The 23396-nt window shown below is 38.0% G+C and overlaps 1 protein-coding gene across 5 annotated transcripts in view; it reads right to left on the bottom strand.

The window, feature by feature from the left end:
* LOC150094267 (DDB1- and CUL4-associated factor 6-like) overlaps positions 1-23396 on the bottom strand; it is a 422923-nt gene that overhangs the window by 365739 nt on the left and 33788 nt on the right. For all 5 annotated transcript variants that reach the window (XM_090411919.1, XM_090411918.1, XM_090411920.1 and 2 more), the window contains exon 2: positions 3005-3100. In XM_090411919.1, the coding sequence (XP_090268045.1) occupies positions 3005-3095 (91 nt within the window). In that variant the 5' untranslated portion in view covers positions 3096-3100. The remainder of the gene's footprint in view (positions 1-3004; positions 3101-23396) is intronic.

The following is a 23396-nucleotide window of genomic DNA, read 5'->3' as shown; positions in this document are numbered from 1 at the left end:
AAAACAAAAGCACAAAACCTACAAGAGTGGACGGAAGAAGTCTGTGAGCGAGAGGAGTTACTTAATAGGTAACCCCCCTCCCTCCCTCTCTCTCTCTCACACACACAGATGTTTTGTAATTAGCTAGTAGTATCTTGTAGCAAATGTCGAAGAGAGAGATACCTCTATTCACTGTTAATCATATGGTCCTCCATTTCTTAAAAATAAGACATAATGTAGCTGCCAATCCACTGGTATTTCTTCATGTTTGCCAGATTAGCTTGATAATGTCATAAATTTCAGTTGTTAAGGGTTTTCCTTCAATTTTTCAAAGTTCTGCTGAAGTTTTATTTTCGCAAGCTGCATTATTTTTTATGCTTTTATAACATTCCTGACGAAGCCAGAAATGATTCTCCAATCATGGTTTCTTCAACATTTCATCTAAACACTGTACTTCAGATGGAAGACTTCCATCTGAAGTACAGCCACCATCAGATGGAAGACTTCCATCTGATGGTGGCAGTAATTTGTTTAATAAACTCTGAAAATACTGCCTAAATTCCTCAAAAATTTCTTTTACTTGGGTAATTAAATCTCTTTGGTTATTAGTCAGTATTCAAGTTTGTGGTTTATATCCACTTTTAAGTTTCTCATTGCATCTGATAAAGAACCTGTCTTTACTGAATTATTTTCAATTCCATCAATCTTTTCTCTACCATCCTTTTCTCTCAATTCAGCATTTCTTTAATTATTATTATTATCATTACATGATGCCTACAGAGAGTCCAAGGGCTCATCAAGGTAGGGCACACTACTCCATTACATACAACTGAAACACACAACGACACTACCACGATCAATACACAATGCCATTTACTGTCCATCACCACTATAAATAGTAATTTTTGTCTGTAAATTGATTGTGTTCAATTTATAGACAAAATTCTCATAGTCAATTTGCCTACACATGGGATGAAAAATCCAAGTGTTCAGGAGGAAAATACCCTGCTACCTCCATATGAGATCAACTAACTCATCTACAATTGAAAAAAGTTCATATAAAAATTACTCTCATCACAATAAGAATCGACAATGAAAAGTCAAAGGGCACAAAATCCTGTTGCTCTTCCAATTGTGCTACAGAGGAGCTTAAACAGAAATTGTGATGTTGGCAGCACTCAGGGTTCCCAAGTGGTTTAATCTCCTAAGGAATAACTGCACTCAGGTTTGTTTAACTTCAGTGATCAGATGAGAACTGATGCTTTTAAACCAATTTGGCCACTGACAAAAAACAAATTGTCATGTCAGCAGAACTCAGGGTTGGTTCCCAAGTGGTCACACCCTCCTAAGTACTAAGTGGGCTCAAGTTTGCTTAACTTCAGGGATCAGATGAGAACTGGTGCTTTCAAACCAATATGACAACTAGTTACTAGGCCATTATTTTTACTAGTTAAATTTCTAAGCTTCTATAGTTCTCAGTAGCATTTTTTTTTTTAAAACCTGATCTCACTATGTCTCTTTATAATCTTTTTATAACATTAACTCACTCTAAAACTGTCCTTGCTTTACATATCATTGTAAAGATATATCAAGTAATATGTCATACCTCAGTGATATATCATCATCCAGTTCCCTGGTTTATTAACATCATTTACTTAATTCTTTATATACCTTCCGATTACTTACTCAGTTCTAACCTTCCTTCATTCAATTCTCACTCAAGTTTTGTACAAAATCAGAATCACCAAAAGCACTTAATGAATCATACATTAAGTACTTCAATTACATCCTCCACAGTGGTTGGATGTCTGCCATGTCTATCAGCTAATATATCAATCTCCCATAATCATTCCTCCTTCTTCTACTGGCCATATAGCAAAAGAGCTACCTAAGATTTTTCTTGGCATAACTAGTTATGGTTCAATCTGTATGTTCTTGTTTCTTACCAACTATTACCAACTATCTGAAGGTGAGTTAGCCGATCTCATATGGGGGTAGCAGGGCTTTTTCTCCCAGAAACTCGGCTTTTTCATCCCACATACAGACAAATCAGCCCTTCAGAACACACACAATTTACAGATAAAAAATACTAGCTGTGGTGGTGGGCAGTAGATGCCGCTGATGTAGATGATTGGTAGTAAAGGGTCAGTGCAGTGGTGGAGACAGAGAGTTGTACAATATATGTCCTCCCACGATGAGTCTTCGGACTCCTTGGAGGTGTCACGAATAATAATAATCTCACCTTCCAAGCCTGCTTCTTTATACTCTTCATGTAACTGATTGAGCCACTATAACTGAGTGTAATGCCTTATTCTTCAATCTTGGCTAATTAATCTAACCATATTTAACTTCTTAAACTTTGAAATATATTCAAACATTGCTATTGTTAAATGCTCCTTGACTAGTGCCCAAGCAGTACTGATATCCTTTCCTGTCCAATAGTTTTACTTGAAACTGTCACTAAGCTTTCAATAATCACTTACTTTATAGTTCAACATATATCCTCTTCACATAAGCCCTCATATGGCTAGCCACCATTCTGGTATTTACATAAGAAAAGAAACTGAATTTCTCAAAGTTATTCAGTGCTACTCATCAATGGGCAATAAAAGACAAATGCATCTTTCAACATGATGTCAGAATGTACACAGCAACACAATCAAGGAGTGATAAGGGACAGGAAAATTATGCATATAAAGAGAAGTTCATGAAGAGATAAGTCTTCTCAATGATGGTAGACACATTAATGAATTTATTTTACTCTCAGAAACTTGGGTTTCTGGTCTGTCCTACAGGACTTCAAAAAACATGTTTATAATGCATAAAACTAACAAAAATAATACACTAGTGTCTTTACATAAAGCTTCAGCTGTGTGAGTGAAAATTATCAAAAATGCAGCTCATTAATGATCTCTAAAGAAATTAGTAGATTACATATTAAAAATTTTAGACTATCTGCTGTATGGTTACCTTCTGCTACTGAATTCTAAACAATATCCAGAACTACATTCATAATTAAACTTACTTTTTGCTTCATCATATAGTTGAAAAGGACTCATATAACCATACTGAAAATCCCATATTTTTCGATACAGCATACAATTTTCCATTATCATAAATCCTGTGGAAAAGAAAACACAACATATTGGTATCTCTAAAAAATATACAGCATGTGGAAAAAAAAATTTTCAAATACAGGGGGAAACCATAGAACACAGCAACCTTCTTTTCAGCCATTTACATGACTTCAAATTATATATATAATAAGTAAAACAAATGAAACCTTAAAGCAATTAGACTGAAACAACTGAAATAATTGCAAAAGTGAAGTTTCAGAAATGGATGGTTAGATTAGTAACCTCTTTCCAAAAAAAAAAAAAAATGGGCTTTCTCCGTTCTCCCTCCCATTCCAATGCTTTCCACTTATGGCATCTCATCAGGAGGTGGATAAGGAAAAATTATTATAATGACACTGTGTTTTTATGGTTTTTTCATTTGCTTTAAGTGTTCTCACACCTGAAGAAGTCATTTTTGATGAAACATGTTGTGTGCTTCACCAAATTAACTTGTCTGTTTCTCGGTTTCAGTCAGTCAAAAAAACATGAACATATGTGTATATCAAAGCCATGATTAAGGCCTTTATCCTTTGTATTAGTCAAACTATGAAGAAAAGAAAATAATTCAGTTCAACAAAGCAAAGAAAATTCTCAGGAGTTCTATATAATGAGTAAAAGGAAGAATATGAGGAAAGAATAAGTGAATATATATATATATATATATATATATATTTATTTATTTTTTAATATGAATCTCACCCACAAAAAGTTAGGCAACTTAGAGGAAATCTGGTATTTTTGGATTAGATAATCTTGGAATCTCTATACCTAACATGGAACTTTTTTTTAGGCCTCCAGATAAGTGGGATGTGGTCTCATATCAAAAAATAGTTTCTTCAAAAGTCATATATCTATATCACAAATATCTATACTACAGTGGGAAAGCAGTGAGATGGTAGGAATATGGAATATAGCAGATATTGCAGAATTATTGAACAATCAAAGAACAGACCATAGGTTCAAATTTCAAACAAGTCAAGATGTTTGTGAGTGTCTTTAAGGAATAGATGATTTTTGTTATCCAGTGTAAGATTATCATGTAGTCTCCATAGCTCAGTCAGAATAGACAACGCCCTTTGGTCAGAAAGACTTGGGTGCAATACCCATCCACGACGTGAATTGAACTACAGGTGCATTAGCCGGTCTCATACCGAGGTGGAAGGGTTTTTTCTCCCAGTAACTCAAGTTTTTCATCCCTCAAAATAGGCAAACCGGCCCTGTGAACGCACATCTACAGAGGTTGTTCGATTAGTAGAGCCTCTGCTACTAATGGCTCACGCAAAAAGTTAAGCAAGTTTGAGCACACTTAGTAGTTGGAAGGGTTTCAATCGTTCGATGCTGTTAGCACACTCTCCCTCGATGAGTATTTGGACTCCCTGGAGGTGTCAAATAATAATAACAACAACATCAGACTCTGCAACAGGGCAGTTCAAGGGATCACTTCAAGTCGCATCATGTAAAATTGCAGACCATGTACCAAGCGGGATATAACATGTGGCAGAAGAGTGCAAGATGATCATGCTGTTCATTAGAGACCTTGAAGAGGCTTTAAAAAGTTCTGTGCCAGGTATCTAGAACAAGGTTCCCCAGATTATTTAACCTTAGCCCATCCACAGTAATAATTTACAACAGGTCTACAATCTTTGATGGGTATAAAAAATGATAATAATATTATTACTTTTTGTATACTTGTTGTTTCGTCTACAGGACACAGATGCTATAAAGGAACTGCAGGGGGGGGGGGGTGATCCAAAAAACTTACTCTAGAGAACAAACAGCACTTTGTTCAAGCCCCTTCAGACATCTTAATAAGCAGTAGATGGTGGCCTCACACCAGGCAACAAAAATCATTTACTACCTAAGACTCTTTTACAGACATCCATGCTGCCACCATGAGATTTAAGCTCACAGCCTGCAGCTGGAGAGCAAGTATGCTATCCACTCATCCAAAAGACAAACAAAGACAGAAATGAGATTAAATTTGATATCAGTACAGATGTTAAAAAATGTTCCTAACCTGGTCATGTCAATTATACAAGGAAATGGTGGTAGTGCAGCTAATTACAGACTATTCAACATATTTAGAATGGTATTCAAAGATACTGATTAGGAGTCATAGTCAAAACTTCAGAAATGAAGATATGATCCTCTCTAGGAGAAGTTCATGTAACATAATGGATAAGGCATCTGACTTCGAATCAGAAGATTGCAGGTTTGAGTCCTATCGCAAATGATTACTTTTTAGAAAAGGAGAGGTTATAATCAGATGTGTTACAAGGTAGCAGCTAAAAAAAGGTAATTTCAGTTATTTATCAGAGTTTTTACTTTAAATTACAAGGAATCTAAGCTAGATACAATGCAGTCTGTGGGTAGTTTGCAGTTGGGGAATTTGTACTTAAATGCAATATTTCAGTACAGTTTTTAGCAGTCTTTGTGCAGTGTTTAAATAATGGCAACCGCCACAACTCAGTTTGCCAATGGCTTATTGCCAAGTCCACCCCCATTCAAGGACTACACATTTTGCACAGCATAGTATGGGATTTTTTGATATGCAGTGCTTGCAGCATGTATGCATCCTAGTAGTTAGAAATATAGAGATGAGAAATCTGGGAGTAGAGGTCTGCAGAAAAAAAATGGAAAGAACTTCGTGATTTGGAAATCAGCATAATGGACCTCAGTAGCATTAGCATTATGTCAGAAACAGATGAATACTGACCAAGAGAGAGAGACAAGTAGAATGATCAATAAGGAAAACGAGTGGAATATGAATAAAAATATAAAATTAGGGAGCGTAGTAGTTTTGAAATGGGAAGTTTTTTAAGATGGTGTTGATTGGGAGGATGAATGTTGAGCAAGAGTATGTTGTTGTTATTATTATTATTATTATGTACGTAGCTTGCAGAGAGAGAGAGAGAAAAATGTGAGAGAAGGAATTAGGCGACTGGAAACAATGAATACAAAGTGAATCAGAATAGGAGTGTGTGAGAGAGAGAGTTATAGGAATGACAGAAGGGGAGAGAAGAGGAGAACCAGTGAAAGAGAGGGAATGAGAAAATGGCAAGACAGTGCAAGAACCAGAGATGGAGAGATGACAAAACAGCAGGGAAATGGAGGGACAAAGAAAGAAAGTGTTACAGGAGAGAGTGAGTGATAGGAAGTGTGATGTATGGAGACAATGCCAGATAAGTATTTGCCTGGAGGAACGATGGTGTGACCATGGCAATTAAGCGAGGTGAAAGGGTGGATGAGATGACTGTGATGGCAAGCACAAACAACTTGAGAGGAAGTGTGAATCAGGTGGCACGAGATCTGAGGTTCATGCTTAAAGTTGCATGAAAGTAGACAGAGAGAGAAGATAGTGAGTGTGCTGCACAGGTATTATAATGCAGAGTTGCAGAGAAGAGCATCAATAATGAATAGTATAACAGCCAGAATGTGTCAAAATAGAGGCTCAGATTACATGGATGGAGGACATAGGCATCGGAAGAGAATGTTCTCTGAACGTCTGTTTGTCAATGCAGGGAAACTAGAATTATCAAGGTGGATAGTAGCAGGGGTTCTGTTGCAGGAATAGTTGTCTGGGAGAAAAGGAAATATATCATGTAATGCTGAATCCAGTGGAGTTTGGAGGAGATAATTATTATTATTACCCAAGACCTCCAAGGAGTCAAAGACTGATCTAGGAGGTCCTTTTATCAAACACACAGCTCATCATATCATGCTTTAAACATACTCAGATTCTCTGCAGACACCACACTCTCAGGCAAGGCATTCCAATCATTCACAACTCTGCATGAAAAAAAACCTGATTCTCACTCCCCTACTCACACCTTCCTCAAACAACTTCCAGGGATGACCTCTGGTTCTCCCCTGATATCCCACTATTTTCTGTAGAACCTCTCCAGCATTGATCCTATAACAACCCCTTAATAACTTGTAGGTCTCTATCATACCTCCCCCTCCTCCTGTCCACCACTCTGCAAGTTGCATCTTCTCAATCTTTCCTCATACTCGACATTGCAGAGGTTAGAAACTACCTTAGTCAGTCGCCTCCTGGCCCTCTCCAACATCTCTTCATCCTTCTGAAAACCAGGTGACCAAATCTGGACAATAGTCCGTGTGTGGCCTAATCAAAGCCTTATACAATGGAACAAGAATCTCCTTACTTCTACAAGTCAGTGTCCTCCGCATCATTCCCAGAAGCCTTTGTGTTGTCTTCACAATTTTGGCTGTGTCCCCTAAATTTCAGATCCTTATCAACTATCACCCCCAGATCACTTATTTCCTCCACCTCCGACAATATATCCTCACCAAGCATAAATTCTGCATTCCATTTTTGTTTTCCAACTCTTAAAACTTTACATTTTGCAACATTGAACTCGCATCCCCATTCCCATGCCCAATCACTCAATTAATTCAAGTCTTCTTGTAAGGCCACAACATCTTCTCTACTCATCATGGTTCATTCCAACTTTGCATCATCTGCAAACAACTGAATATCTCCATCCAAATCTTCACCAATATCATTAATATACAAGTTAAACAGTAATGGCACTAAAACAGACCCCTGAGGCACACCACTAGAAACTTTCTTTTTCCTGGATACTGCTCCCCCATACACAACTTGTTAATACTTATCAGATACCCGGTCTCCAATCCAATGCACCAATCTAATATCCAACCCCATCCACTCCAGTTTGATTATCAACTTATCACGTGGTAATCTATCAAAAGCCATTGCAAAATCTAAGTATATTACTGTGTATCCTTCTCCTCTGTCCATGGAAGCAGTCACCTTATTGTAATAAGTAAGTAGATTACTAAAACATAACCTCCCTTTAGCAAATCCATGCTGTCCATCAAAGATAATACCATTGTTGTCAACCCAATTGTGGATCCTAGTTCTCACAAGCTTCTCCAACAAATTAACTACAACACCTGACACACAGATAGGCCTATAGTTTGATGCTTGAGTTCTATCACCTCCTTTATGAAGTGGCACAATCTTGTCCTCCTTCCACTCCTTAGGAACTTGACCGAGTGCAAGACTCGTATTAAAAAAATATGTCAAAGCCAGCGTCAACTCCCTGGCACATTCCTTCAGAATACGTGGTGATATATTATCAAGTCCCACAGCCTTACTTACATCTAGTTTGCTCAACTCCCCATACACCTCTTCTTCACTTACACAGTAATATACTTAGATTTTGCAATGGCAGTTCTTAAAGGTCTTTTAATCTTGTGAATGTGACTTCATGGAGAGATCGAGAGCCCTTTAAGAACTGCTCATTAAGTATCTCCACCACACCTTCTGCAACAGCTGTCTTTATACCATTTTCTCCAATCAATGTCATTCTTCTATAATCATTCTTTCTTTTGCTGGCTACATATCGAAAGAACTCCTTAGGATTCTTTTTTGGCTTCATTAGCTAACTGCTGTTCATACCTCACTTTTGCTACCCTTTTTAACCAAGTCACCCACCTTGCCTGGTCTTTGTAGTCCTCATGGAATTGGTTATTTCCACTTCTCTTATGCTACCTCCATAATGCCCTTTTTCTCTGCATTGCATGCTTAATCTCTTTATTCATTCATTTCACACCTACCTTATTTAATCTTCTCACCATTGGAATACATTTAGACATTGCATCTACTAGACAGTTTTCGAAAATCCCCCAAGCTGCATTGATCTCTTTTCCAGTTAACTCCTCATGCTACCCCTGCAAGCTGTCTCCTGAGCTCTTCATAATCACCCTCCCCCCCCGTGTAGTTCCACACATACCCTTTTCTTACAGAGGTTCTCACACTGCTGGCAACCACCCAGGTAATCACCTCATAGTCACTCTTGCCAATTGGTGGGTGATTTGACACTTCATTTATAATTAATCCTCTGATCAGATGGCCAAATCCAAGACCCTGACCCTCAATGCTCGTGTGCCCTCTGTTACATACTGTCTGAGGTAGTAATCCCTCAAAAACTCAAGAAACTCGTTTTCTTTACTCCCAGTTGCTATCTCATCATTCCAGTCTATATTGCCATAATTAAAATCGCTCATAATGAACACTCTTTTCTTATTTGTTTAGCTAATTTGATTATACATTTCATAGTCACTACCATCCACATTTTCTGGTCTATAACAACATCCAACCAAGTATTTCATTCCATTCACCTCTATCTCACACCATACTGCCTCAAAACGACTGGCACTATTTCCCTCTTGCATCTCTACTTTGTATGGACATAACTCTTTCTCTATCATCAATAGCACTTCCCCACCTTTTAACTCCTTCTATCCTCACAAAATATATCATATCCTTCCATCTCTATTCCTACCAGGATGTCGTCGTCATCTAACCACGTCTCACTTATTCCAACAATTTTTGGGTGAACAGACTCAATTAGTGCAATCATTTCATCTGCCTTGTTTCTTACACTTCTAGCATTTGTATTTAAACACAATAGCTCATTCCTGGATCTATAGCTAGTTCCACTGATAACACTCATTCGATGTGATCTCTCCATGCTTGACTGGGGGTCATTTCCCTTTCTACTTATTCATTTTAGAACCCTCTTCAATTCCAATTGCTTCCTCTTGATCCCAGATCATTCCATAATGATAGGTATAGAAACAGTAACAATGCTCGATTCTTTATACTATTGCCAGGAGTATCCAGAATCAAGGAGGTGAATTATAGTGATACTGATAGCATCAGTCTCTCCAAAGATTATTGGGATCTCTGAAACATGGTTGACAGAAGACTCGATATACTGACAGGAATAGAAGAAGTAGGGTATAACATTTTTCAACATGATAGGAAGGACAAATGCAGTGGTGGAGTACTGCTTATGATAAGTGATGCATTATGTACTTTCAGAGTGGTGGATTTGGAGAGCAATGGCACTAATGGTTTTGAAAGCATATGGTGTGCAGTAGAAGTGGGCAGGACAGGATATTTAGTGGGGTGCTGCTACAAGCCTGGGGAGCATAGAGGGTGAAGAATAAGGGATGTTTAGGGCAGTTGAGCTTGGCAAGTTCAAAAAAGAATGATTGTTATGGGAGATTTTGAGATGGGAAACTGCATGTAATAGTAAGGGAATGTAATTTCTGAAATTCTTGAGGGACAAATGTCTTAGGCAACATGTAATAGAAGGAACACAAGGTTTAAGAGCTTTTAGATTAGGTCATAGCATCAGAAGAACTGATTATAACTGAGATGGCATCACTGCCCCCCAGTTGGAGAGAGAGAGAGAGAGAGAGTGACCATATGGTTTCAACTTGGAAGATGAATAGATATGCATGAGTAGCAATGAGAAAGGAATGTATGTGAAATTATAACATAGGGTTTTATAATAGGCTTAGACATCAGCTTGGGACAATTCCATGGATGGAGGAACTGGAAGAGCAAAATATCATCGGTGCTTGGGAACTTGTGAAGGAATATTTATTAGCAGTAATAGCAAGTTGTATACTGCGATTGAAGAAGAGAACAAAATTTGGTGTAAAGTGGAAGACAAACTATCAAACAGGAACTGCAGGTAAAAAAAAACGGTTATAACAGGAGAGTGACTAGTATGGTAAGGAAGGAAGGCAAAACTGGAATATGAGAAGAGATTGGCCCTGAGATCCAAAGAAAAACCTATGAATTCTTTATTTGTGTGGCCAGTAGAAGGAGAAATGATTGTGGAAGAAAGACATTGGTGGATAAAAATGGGAACAGAGTGACTGATGCAAAGGACACAGTGAAGTTGAATTGTTCAATGAACCACTTTATTAGGATATTTCATCCTGGAGAAGTAGGGTTTAATACTAGAGTAATGGGGTAAGTTCAAGTTTTAGAAGTGCAAAAAGAGAGTGTGTGATGAATACTGAGTACTAAGGATGTCAATAAAGCAATGGGACTAGATGGAATTTAACTATGCATTTTGAGAGAATATGCTAAAGAACTGACAGTTCTTTAGCACATTTCTTTTTACTTTAAAAAGGAATGCTGGCATGGAAGCATACATTCCCTACAATGTTCTGAACTGTCATCTCCTAACTAAGCCCTAATTTTCCAAAAGATGTGCTAAGGCTGTACAAATGAAAAATCAAACATACCACAACTGGCTTACGTCAAGAACTCCATCCTCCTTTGGTGCCTGCTTCCAAAACAGAATTTGAAAGAGAAAAAGCAGGAAACTTGCAACCTGTACAAACAGTAGCTGAGCCTTTTGGTCTTTTGCCAAAGCAGTTGGTAGTAACTTTTTCCCAACACTATTCCCATCCTATCATATCCAGATGACTCTATTGCATCATCACCCACAAAAAAAAGCCAATCTCCTGGCTTCATACTTTATCTCCCATGCATGCATAACTGAACATTATAAACGTTCGCCCAACCATTTCAGATGGCCAATACACAATGCTCCCTATAACCTGTCAGCAGAAAGAGATCAGAAAAATATTGTCCAAATTACACATAAAAAAGGTCTCCTGGCTCTGATGGCATTCCTTCAATTCTCCTGAAGTTTGTGCACCAGAACTGACTCCTATTCTATCCTATGCCACCTGTATATACTCTCTTTCTCCACTGGTATTTATCCCACAACCTGGAAATTGGCCTATGTTCAAACCATTCCCAAAAAGGGTGACAAATCACTGCCATCAAACTACTGCTTTATCTTACTCACCTCAGTCCTGTCTAAAGTAATGGAGAGAAGCATCACTTCCTAACTCCTATACTACCTCGAAGGCACCCAGCTAATAAATGACCACCAGTATGAATTTCCATCACTGCTAATCAACAGGAGATCTACTCACATACTGTATATCACCCATCTCTGAATAAATGCAATGGAGAAGTTTGGTGAATCTCAAGTGTTTGCACTTGATATCTCCAAAGCTTTTGACTGGGTGTGGCACAAAGGCTTACTAAACAAACTCTCATCATTTGGTCTTCTGCAGTAGAATTGCCAGCTTTCTGTCTGGATGCACACTGTGTGTGATGGTGGATTGTTCCTTATCCCCTCACCATTCGAATAATGCAGAGATTCCACAAGGTTCTGTTCTCTCGCCAATCCTAATCATCATCAAATTCCTGCCATGTACCCTCAAGGGGTGTACAGGATATGACAGTACTACATGAAAAAATTACATCATTACTAACTTCCTATCTACAATTTTCCTCCAAATCAGTCTGTTACTTGTCAAGACTCCAACATTATCAGATCTTATATTTCTATCGTCTAAGGCACTTTGTACCATATCAATCCACCTATATCTTGGTCTTCCTCTGGGTCGTTTTCCTGCTAACCTGACAGAGAACACTTGTTTTGCTAATCTTTCCTCTCCCATTCTATTTAAATGACCATACCACCTGAGATTAGCTCTGCTAAAGCATTATTGAATGCTGATAATGTCAACTTCTTTCCTAATATCCTCATTTTTAATATGATATTGCCATTGATGCCATCTGTTCACGCCACGAATCTTTCTCAGAACTCTCATATCTGCGGTCTCTAATCTTTGGTCAAGTGTTTTACTTCTGACCCAGCTCTCAGATCCATAAGTTAAAACTGGTTTGAACACTGTCTTGTATACAGATAATTTAGTGTTCCGACTAATTTCTCTCTTACTCCATTATGAATTTATTCAATTAACTTCCCACCATACCAGCTTTGCTGATTCTGTTGTCTATTTCTATATTTAATTTACCATCTTCAGTAAAAATCGTGCCTAAGTAGCTGAAATGTTTTACTTGTTCCACAGGTTCTCCATTCACAACACAGTTGACATTATCAAAGATTCTGCCTATTTTCATTGTCTTTGTCTTTTTATTGTTGACCTTCATACCATATCTATTACAACAGATATTCAATTTAGTCAGAGAATCTTGTAGACTTGTAGCGGATTTATTTAGAAGTATAACATCATCCGCATAAAGCAAAGAGTTGACATTAACATCTCCAATTTTGATATCAGGTTTAATACCACTTTCCTTCATAATGTGATCCATATAGATAATGAATAACAGAGGGGATAATGTACATCCTTGTCTCACACCAGATTTAACATTAAACCATCTTCCTGTACTTCCTTCAATTCTAACTACTGACTTACAACTCAAATAAAGACTAAGTATTGCTTGATATAATGCCCCATTGACACCATATAACTGCAGCGTATTGAATAGCTTCTCTCTTGGCACCTTGTCATATGCCTTTTCCAAATCGATAAAACTTAAATACAGATCTCTGTTATATTCCCAGGCTTTCTCGACTATTTGTTGTAAAGTGAAGATCTGATCCTGACAGCCTCTATTTGGCCTGAATCCAGCTTGTTCTTCACCAAGCTTTTCTTCCACAATTCTTCTCAACCGTTTCTCAAGTATACTTGCATAGATCTTGCCAGGAACACTCAGTAGGGAAATACCTCTGTAATTCTCACATTCAGTTTTATTTCCCTTTTTATATATGGGTACTATGAGAGCTCTACTCCAATCATCGGGAATTCGTCCCTCTGTCCAGGCTTTCTGAACTATGCAGTGCAGCCACTGTAAGACTTTTATACCACCATACTTCAGCATTTCTGGTCGAATATCATCTACTCCTGCTGCCTTTCCACATTTCAAGCCTTTGATGGCTTTTTCTACTTCAAGTATGGATATGTATTCCTGACTGCATGCCTGGTCAGTGTTTTTTTTATCACTGTGCTGTCATCACTGCTTGTTTCATTTAGCAGTTTATCAAAGTAATTACTCCAAACTTCAAGGATATCTTTTTCTCCTGTTTTCATGTCACCATTATCATCTCTAACTCCTTTTACAGCACTCTTTCCTCCATTCCTAAGCTTCTTCAACAACCTCCAGAATATTTTGCCACCTTCTTGATATTTATTTTCTATATTCTTGCCAAAATCCTCCCATGACTTTTGTTTAGCTAGTTTTACACACTGTTTAGCTTTCTTACATTTGTCTCTGTATTCTGTAAGAGTAAAAGATGACTTATTTGCCAGGAACTTTTGATATGCTTTCTTCTTATCCTTCACTGCCTCTTTAACTTCCTGTGTCCACCAGGGAGTTCTGATTTTTTTATCCTTGCACACAACCTCACCACATGCCTCTCTGGCAGAATCAATCAATGTTTTCTTCAGAGTTTGCCACTGAATCTCCAAGGCTTGATTCCTGTTCTCAAACTCTTTCATTTTCTTTTCAATAATCTTTCTGTATTTTAGTCTACAGTTCATATCTGAGAGCTGCTCAACTTTTATTCGCTTTAAAACTTTCTTACATGTTATTCTTTTCAATATGAAATTCAATTTTATCCTTCTCAAGACTAAATAGTGATCACTTCCAATTTCAAATCCTCTGTACACTCTGGTGTCCTGCACCAGGGAGAAAACATCACTACAAACACTAACATAGTCAATGAGACTTTTCTTATTCCTAGCCTCTTCTCTCCATGTGAATTTGTGCACATTTTTATGTTGGAACATGGTGTCAGTAATAACCAGTGCATGTCCTGAGCAGAAATCCAACAGATATTTGCCATTATTATTAGCTTTGCTCTTTTCACCAAATTTTCCCAAAATATTTTTGTATGTCTCACAATCATTTCCTACTCAGCTATTTAGATCCCTAACAAGGACCAACTTTTCCTTTTTCATTGTGTCAGTTGCTTTTTCTAAAGCATCAAAAAATTCCTCCACTTCTCCCTTAGCAGAACCTTCTGTGGGACCATGTGGGACCATAGGCACAAATAAGTCTCATTGTCCAGTTCCCCATTCTCATATTTGCCCACATTACTCTACTTGAGACTGACTGCCATTCAAGAAGATTAGCCTCGTATTTTGTGTTGAATACTATGGCTACTCCTTTTCCTCGATTGTCATTGCCTGAATATAACATTTTGTATTTATTGCTCAGAAAGATCTCACCAGTTTTGGTCTTTTTTGTTTCAGTCACCCCTATTATGTCGATCTGGTACTTATCTAATTCCTCAGCTAGCTCCATTTCTTTGCCATTCAGGCTTCTTACATTGATAGTACCGATCTTTAACTCTGGTGATGTTGAGTTGGGGTTTGTTTTCAGATTTGTTCCAGTAGCTGACTTTTCGCTGTTCGCCCTGGTTCCCTGGCGAAAACAACGGGGGCCTTGTTTAACCGTGCAATGCCCCAGCCGGCAAGAAATTTTGTCATGTTGTACCATCATTTTTTATTTTGGTTTAACCAATAAGAATACAATTTGGTCGGCTAAATCCCAAATTGCCAGCCCATCCTCGTTCGTTCAGTATCAAAGTAGATACCCAACAGGGTGCACCACGAGAAGGTGAGGATTGGACATTAGGTCAGAAGCCCTGGTCGGTTCTCCGCATTCCTTTAAAGGCTATGTGGAGGTCTCCTCTCAGTTATACAGCTTTGACCCTTAAGCACCCCTCGCCAATCCTCTTCCTTCTATATATCAATGACCTACTTCAGTTGATCTCCAACCCAATACACAGTTCTGCAGATGACAGCACATTGCACTCCTCCCTTTCATTTAATAAATCTTACTCTACACAAATCACCTCAACCTACAGAACATCAGCTGCCACTGTACTCAATTCTAATCTCCAAGTCCTCCTCCTCCAATAGGGTTCAGATCTCATCGATTAGTGGTACATGATTAGCACAGGAGACACCATCCTAATCGTGTGCCACTGTTGACAGCTCGTCATTGGGCACTGTGCCTTGCATGTTGTTGGGACCATCAATACTGAACCTCTGAAGAGTGGACCGGAGTCATGTGGTCTGATGAATCCCATTATCAGTTGTACAGAGCTGACAGGAGGGTGTGGGTGTGGTGTTGACAGAATGAGGCTGTGGGCCCCTTCATGACAGGCCAGCTCTGTTCAAGGAGGTGGTGGCTCTGTGATGGGTTGGGAAAGTATTCTCATGTGACACATTAGTGTGTTTGGAGAAGTCTTTAAATGCTGCAAGCCACCAGAATGTGATGGCTGATCACCTACACACTTTCATGGACTTCGTGCATCCTGCAGCTGATGGTCTGTTTCAACAGGACAATGCACCACCTCACCAGGCCACAGCTATGGCTTGAAGAACACACATCTTAGTTTTGGAACCATCTGGTAACTCCAAGATCCTTAAATTCAACTGAATCTCTCTGGGGATGCTGTAGAGGGAGACTTCTGATCCACATATCCAGGATCGACATCTAAGGCATAGTTGTGGACAATGCTGCAACAAGCATGGTTGGAATTATTTCCAGCATCTGGTGGAGTCAATGCATCAGAAAGTACAGGCTGTACATTCACACTAGACTCATGTGCTATTAGGAATGTATCTCTGTTTTGTCCAGCAAGTGTATTTCTCATAAAGGGGATAAATGAAGGACATCAGATCTGTTTTTTTAAGTTCAGTCAGTGTAGAAAGGCCTCACAGCTCTTTTAGTATAACTGCTCTACAAGGAATCTACTTTTATGTAACAGATTTGTTTTCTGCCACAGAACCCTATGTTTAGTGAGATGGCACGTTCTGCTAGGCCAAACTGCTCAGGTTCACGATACTGAATATCCAGCCTGGTTGGCCGAGTGGTTAGCGTATCCACTCTCCAGCCAAAAGGCTGCAGCTTCGAATCCTGCTATGGGCATGGATGTTTGTGACTGTCTGTGAAAATAGTAGTGGTGGTGGGTGGTGGATTACGTTGGTGTAGTTGCGGTTCATTATAGTTGGCGGATTAAGTGGTGAAGACAGAATTGCAGAGTAGGTGCCCTCCCTCGATGATTCTATGGATTCCTTGGAGGTGTTACGTAATAATAATAATATACAATTTATGTTTCTCATGACAGATTGCTGCTCATCTGCCATACTGCTCAAAATAAGACTAACTGCAGAGCAAGGATCTGGTAAACACCTGGAAAGCTGAGTGAAAAAAGCATGCCTTTAGGTAAGGAAAGGAAAGCAGAAATCTTCCCAAAGGAAAAAATGACATTGCAATACTAAGAGGTCTTAGAATTTTAGCAATACATTCAGAAATTCCTTTAATATACAGAAGTGGAATCCTAGATATATCTTCTGGAGATCTAGAGACTGGAAGCCTAAAGCTGTTTAAAGCCTTCTTGATAAAGGACTCATTAAACCAGTTTTTCATAAAGGCATATTTGATTAATTCAATTTTTGAACTAAGTCTTCAGTGGAACATATATTATGAGCATGATGTAATAAGGTCTTAATGATTCCAATTTTTTGACTGGGATGATGATAAGTAGCATGAGTATAACAATTAGTATGTTGTTATTTTCTTTTACTTCTATTAAAATTACTTTCCCATAAGTTTGAGTTTCCGTCTTTAAATTCCACCATCATCTGCACAAAATAAAGAGCAAAGCAGAACAAATATCTTCAATTTGGATATCAGGTTTGATGGCATTTTCCTTCATCATGTGATCCATATATAAGACGAATAATAGTGAACATAGTGCATCCTCATCTCTTGCTTCTTATTTTACATCAAAAGATTTTCTGTAGCTCCTTCCAATAACATAAAAACAGACTATGTATTGCCCTGTGTAACTTTCCATTTACCCCACCATAACTGTGGTGCTTTCTTGGCACCTTGTGTATGCTTTTTTTAGGGGATACTTCCACAAAACCTGTATACAGCTTCTTGTGATATTCCTTTGAATTCTCAACTGTATGTCTTAATTTTTTTTTTTACTTTATATTTACTATTTGACATAAACCGAAATTGCACTTCTGCAAATTTCTCTTCCACAATTTTTCTTATCCTTTTCTCAAGTACACTTCAATAAATCTGGCCTGGAACACTCAGTAGGAAATTTCTCTGTAATTGTCATATTACCTTTTATCACAGGTGAGTACTATGAGAGCTCCATTTCAATCATCTGGAATTCTATGAATCATTCCCAACCAAGGGAATGCTTTAGGGAATGCTTTAGCTTTTGCAAAAATTCTTTGCAAATTAGAATTTGCAAAGAATCCTACTTGGCATTTTTATAGTGCCATACAGAATATAAGTGAGAGTGGTGTGCATGTTGCTCCATGGCAGGAAGAGATTAATACTAGGTTATGGCCTGAATTACCTAAAGAACAAACATCATTTACAGGGTACTTGGAAATATCACTAATAAGAAAGATGTTCAGGGTGTTTGGAGAGAATTTGTGTAAGGTTGATGATAGTGAATGTCTCAGTACCTCTACTCGATCTGTGCATTTCCAACTGCACATTTCCAAGTACACTGTAAATTATGTTTGTTCTTTAGGTAATTCAGGCCATAACCTAGTATTAATCTCTTCCTGCCATGGAGCAACATGCACACCACTCTCACTTATATTCTGTATGGCACTATAAAAATGCCAAGTAGGATTCTTTGCAAATTCTATGAATCATTCCCTTGGTTGGGATACTGTTTCCAACTTTCAAACCCAAACATATGTACGGAACATGTCACGGAAATACTTCTCGTTGGATGGAAACATTTATTCCCCATTCCACTCTATATTCCTGACCAATGACCAAGCACTGGTTCTCCAAAAGGTATGCCAAGGCTGTACAAGTAAAGAATCAAGCATACCATACCTGGCTCTCATCTAAACTTCATCTTCCCTTACTGCTTATGCCAAAGCATGAAACAGCTAAAAGAATATCATCAACTCATCCAAAAGGGATTTTGAAGGGAATAAAAGCAGGAAACTTGCATCCTGGCCAAATGGCACTCATGCCTTCTGGTCACTTGCCAAAACCATCAGTTGAAACTTCTGCCTAACAGTGCTTCTACCATTATACTCAGATGGTTCTATGATATTATTATCACCCACAGAGAAGACCAACCTTCTGGTCTCTCACTTTCTAATTCCTGGATAGAATGATCCTGGTAAACGTCCCCTAACCATTTCAAACACTTGCCACGCAATATTCCTTTTGACTTTCCATCAGAAAGAAGTCTGAAGAATTAAATTACACAGAGAAAAAAAAATCTGCTGGCCTAAAGGTAGGTATATGAGTTTGTGTGCTCCAGAGTTGGCTCCCATTCTAAGTAACCTTTTAAGCTTTCATATTCTATTGATATCTATCCTGTATCATGGAAATTAACCTACATACAACCTATTCCTAAAAACAGTGATAAATATTTGCCTTCAAACTATCACCCGATTTACCCTACCTCAGTTCTCTCTCTAGTTATGGAGAGAACCATCAACATTCAACTCCTTTGTTACCTTGAAAGCACTCAACTAATAAATGATTACCAATATGGAATCTGCCACTGTCCATCAATAGGGGATCTACTTCTTTTTGTCACCCATCTCTGGATAAATACCATGAAAAAATTTGGCAAGTCTCAGGTGGTCATTCTTGATATCTCCAAGACCTTCAGCAAAGTCTGGCTCAAGAGTCTATTAAGTAGGCTTCTATCATGTGGTCTATCCTATGACTACTGCAACTGGATTTCTAGCTTTCTGATTAGATGCATGCTACATATGATGGTTGAGGGTTCTCTATCTTATCACTATGCAACTAATGCACCATTCCACAGGACTCTGCTCTCTCACCTACTTGCTTCCTTCTATATATCAATGATCTACTCCAGTTGACCACCAATCCAATACAGAGCTTTGCTGATGAGAATACACTACACTGCTGCTTCTCATTTAACAAACCATGCCCCACACAAATCACAACCACCACCAGAGTAATCTCTACTACTCTAAATTCTGATCTTCAAACCATCCTTTGATGGGTTCAGACAATCGTGTCAGTTTAAATACCAAAAAAAAAAAACAGTTCTGTCTTATCTCCCACAAAAAAAAAAAAAAAAAAAGAACTGTTTTCTGATTCCAGTCTTACTCTTGAAAACACCCATATCTCGAGACAAGATGAGATCTCTCTCTCTCTTTTTGGGATTATTCTATCATCAGACCTCTCTGGGCATATAGACATTACAATTATTGCTTCCTCAACATCAATGATTTCTCTTTCACTCTTGGGCATTACTTCCTCTCAAAACACGTATTAACTCTATACAAATCCATCCTGCTACTGAATACTGTTTGCACATCTGGAGTGGTGTCCCTAAGAGTAACCTAAAACCTTCACTCAATACAGAAGAAATCAATAAGACTGACTAATGATAAATCCCTCACCAGTTCACTCCACATATTCTCACACAGGTATTTAGTTTCTGATGCTTGTATCTGCTATAAATATTACCATGCCCAATGTTCATCTGAAAAAGCATTAATAATTCCTCTACCATCTGTTAAATCAATAGAAATACTTACCATTAACTACTCAACACTCCTTCACCATTCATTTCATCATTCTTCCCAATTCATCACCATTTAGGTGGGAAACCACCACCCCACTTCTTCGAGGCCTGAAGTGACTTGAAAAAATTCCATGTTTGGTCTCTAGAACAAGATTTCTGTACTATATAAAAAAAAAATTTTTAATACAAAAAATATATAAAACTGATAAAAATGAAAAAACCTTGGCCCACCCATGGTTCAAATGTACTATAAGTTTACTAATAACCTATTGTAGTGGGAACCACATTAAAAAACAGTTCACCTCTAAACCAATGGAACAAATTCATCCTCCTCATTAATCCCTTCTACTGCTGCCCTCTGGAACAGCCTCCCATCTTATCTGAGACCCAGGGAATGCAATCCTCAAACAAAATGTGAATTACAGGTTGCCAACATAAATAAATAAAGATCATCAATCTCATGATATGTACCCTCAAGGGATGTTCAGGCTACTATGGCAGCACTATATGATTAAGTTTACATTACTAAACTCCTGTCAACAATTCTCCTCCAAAAAAGTCTATTACTTGTCAGGACTCCAATATTATATCTAACATTTCATGCTTCAAAGGCACATCTGACTGAATCAATCCACCAACACCTTGGTCTTCCCCAGGGTGTCTTTCGTGACAACTTGGCATCAAACACCTGCTGTGCTAACCTACCCTCACCAATTTTATTTAAGTGACGATACCACCTGTGTTAACTCTACAAACACATTCCTAAAGCTTAACAATGTCATTTTTTTCCTGAAATCCTCATTTTTAATATGATAATACCATTGATGCAGTCTGTTCACTCACCCTTATCTTTCTCAGAAATCTCATATCTATGGTCTCCAGTCTTTGATCAAGTATTTTATTTCTAACCCAAGATTGGACACTGTCTTGTATACTGCTTTGTCCAAATATAATGTCCTATACTTATATTTAGTAAGATCTCACCTGTTTTTGCCTTCTTTGTTTCAGTGATGCCAATTATGTCCACATGGTAATTTCCCCAGTTTTTCTTTAAGCTGAAGTTTCCTTTCCATTAATACTCCTTATATTCAGATCTGATATCTTTAGTACTGATGTGGGTTTGTTCTTCTTCTTTTAGTAGTTGAGATTGAGAGATTAAGTCTGTTCTAGTGGCTGACTTTTCACTGTCACCCTTGTTCCCTGGCAAAAACAGTGGGAACCTTGTTTAACCAGGCAACACCCAGCCAGCTTGAAATCTCATTATGTTGTAATCATATTATTTGTGGTTTAAGCCAATAGAGAGTACAATTTGGTTGGCTAAGTCTCAAATTGCTAAAAATATTACAAATGGGTCACACCACGTGAAAGTGACCACTGGACATTGGGTGAGAAGCCCAGTTAGTTCAACATTCCTGAATGGTAAAGTGGAAGTCTCCTCACAGTTAAGTAACCCCATTGGATACTTTCCCATATCATTAATGCACAAATTAAATAGCAGTGGCCATGGAGAGTATCACTGTGAACCCATTACTTTTATCCAACTTAACTGTTGCTGTATGGTATTTTTCCAGTTCTCATCATCATCATCATCAAATTCCTGCCATGTACCCTCAAGGGGGTGTACAGGATATGACAGTACTACATGAAAAATTTACATCATTACTAACTTCCTATCTATAATTTTCCTCCAAATCAGTCTGTTACTTGTCAAGACTCCAACATTATCAGATCTTATATTTCTATCGTCTAAGGCACTTTGTACCGTATCAATCCACCTATATCTTGGTCTTCCTCTGGGTTGTTTTCCTGCCAACCTGGCAGAGAACACTTGTTTTGCTAATCTTTCCTTTCCCATTCTATTTAAGTGACCATACCACCTGAGATTAGCTCTGCCAACGCATTCCTGGATGCTGACAATGTCAAGTTCTTTCCTAATATCCATATTTTTAATATGATATTGCCATTGATGCCATCTGTTCACGCCTATAATCTTTCTCAGGACTCTCATATCTGCGGTCTCTAGTCTTTGGTCAAGTGTTTTACTTCTGATCCAGCTCTCAGATCCATAAGTTAAAACTGGTTTGAACACTGTCTTGTATACAGCTAATTTAGTGTTCCGACTAATTTCTCTCTTATTCCATATGAATTTATTCAATTGACTTCCCACCATACCAGCTTTGCTGATTCTGTTGTCTATTTCCATATTTAATTTACCATCTTCAGTAAAAATCGTGCCTAAGTAACTGAAATGTTTTACTTGTTCCACAGGTTCTCCATTCACAACACAGTTGACATTTTCAATGATTCTGCCTATTTTCATTGTCTTTGTCTTTTTATTGCTGACCTTCATACCATATCTATTACAACAGCTATTCAATTTAGTCAGAGAATCTTGCAGACTTGTAGTGGATTTATTTAGAAGTATAACATCATCCGCATAAAGCAAAGAGCTGACATTAACATCTCCAATTTTGATATCAGGTTTAATACCACTTTCCTTCATAATGTGATCCATATAGATAATGAATAACAGAGGGGATAATGTACATCCTTGTCTCACACCAGATTTAACATTAAACCATCTTCCTGTACTTCCTTCAATTCTAACTGCTGACTTACAACTCAAATAAAGACTAAGTATTGCTTGATATAATGCCCCATTGACACCATATAACTGCAGCGTATTGAATAGCTTCTCTCTTGGCATCTTGTCATATGCCTTTTCCAAATCGACAAAACTTAAATACAGATCTTTGTTATATTCCCATGCTTTCTCGACTATATGTCGTAAAGTGAAGATCTGATCCTGACAGCCTCTATTTGGCCTGAATCCAGCTTGTTCTTCACCAAGCTTTTCTTTCACAATTCTTCTCAACCGTTTCTCAAGTATACTTGCATAGATCTTGCCAGGAACACTAAGTAGGGAAATACCTCTGTAATTCTCACATTCAGTTTTGTTTCCCTTTTTATATATGGGTACTATGAGAGCTCTACTCCAATCATCGGGAATTCGTCCCTCAGTCCAGACTTTTCTTATTCC

Source organism: Typopeltis vanoorti, chromosome 22 (genome assembly GCF_054136105.1).
Source record: "Typopeltis vanoorti isolate ZY-2024b chromosome 22, IOZ_Tvanoo_1.0, whole genome shotgun sequence".
In the NCBI taxonomy this organism is placed as follows: Eukaryota; Metazoa; Arthropoda; class Arachnida; order Uropygi; family Thelyphonidae; genus Typopeltis; species Typopeltis vanoorti.
This window is presented reverse-complemented; position numbering and strand designations above follow the sequence as displayed.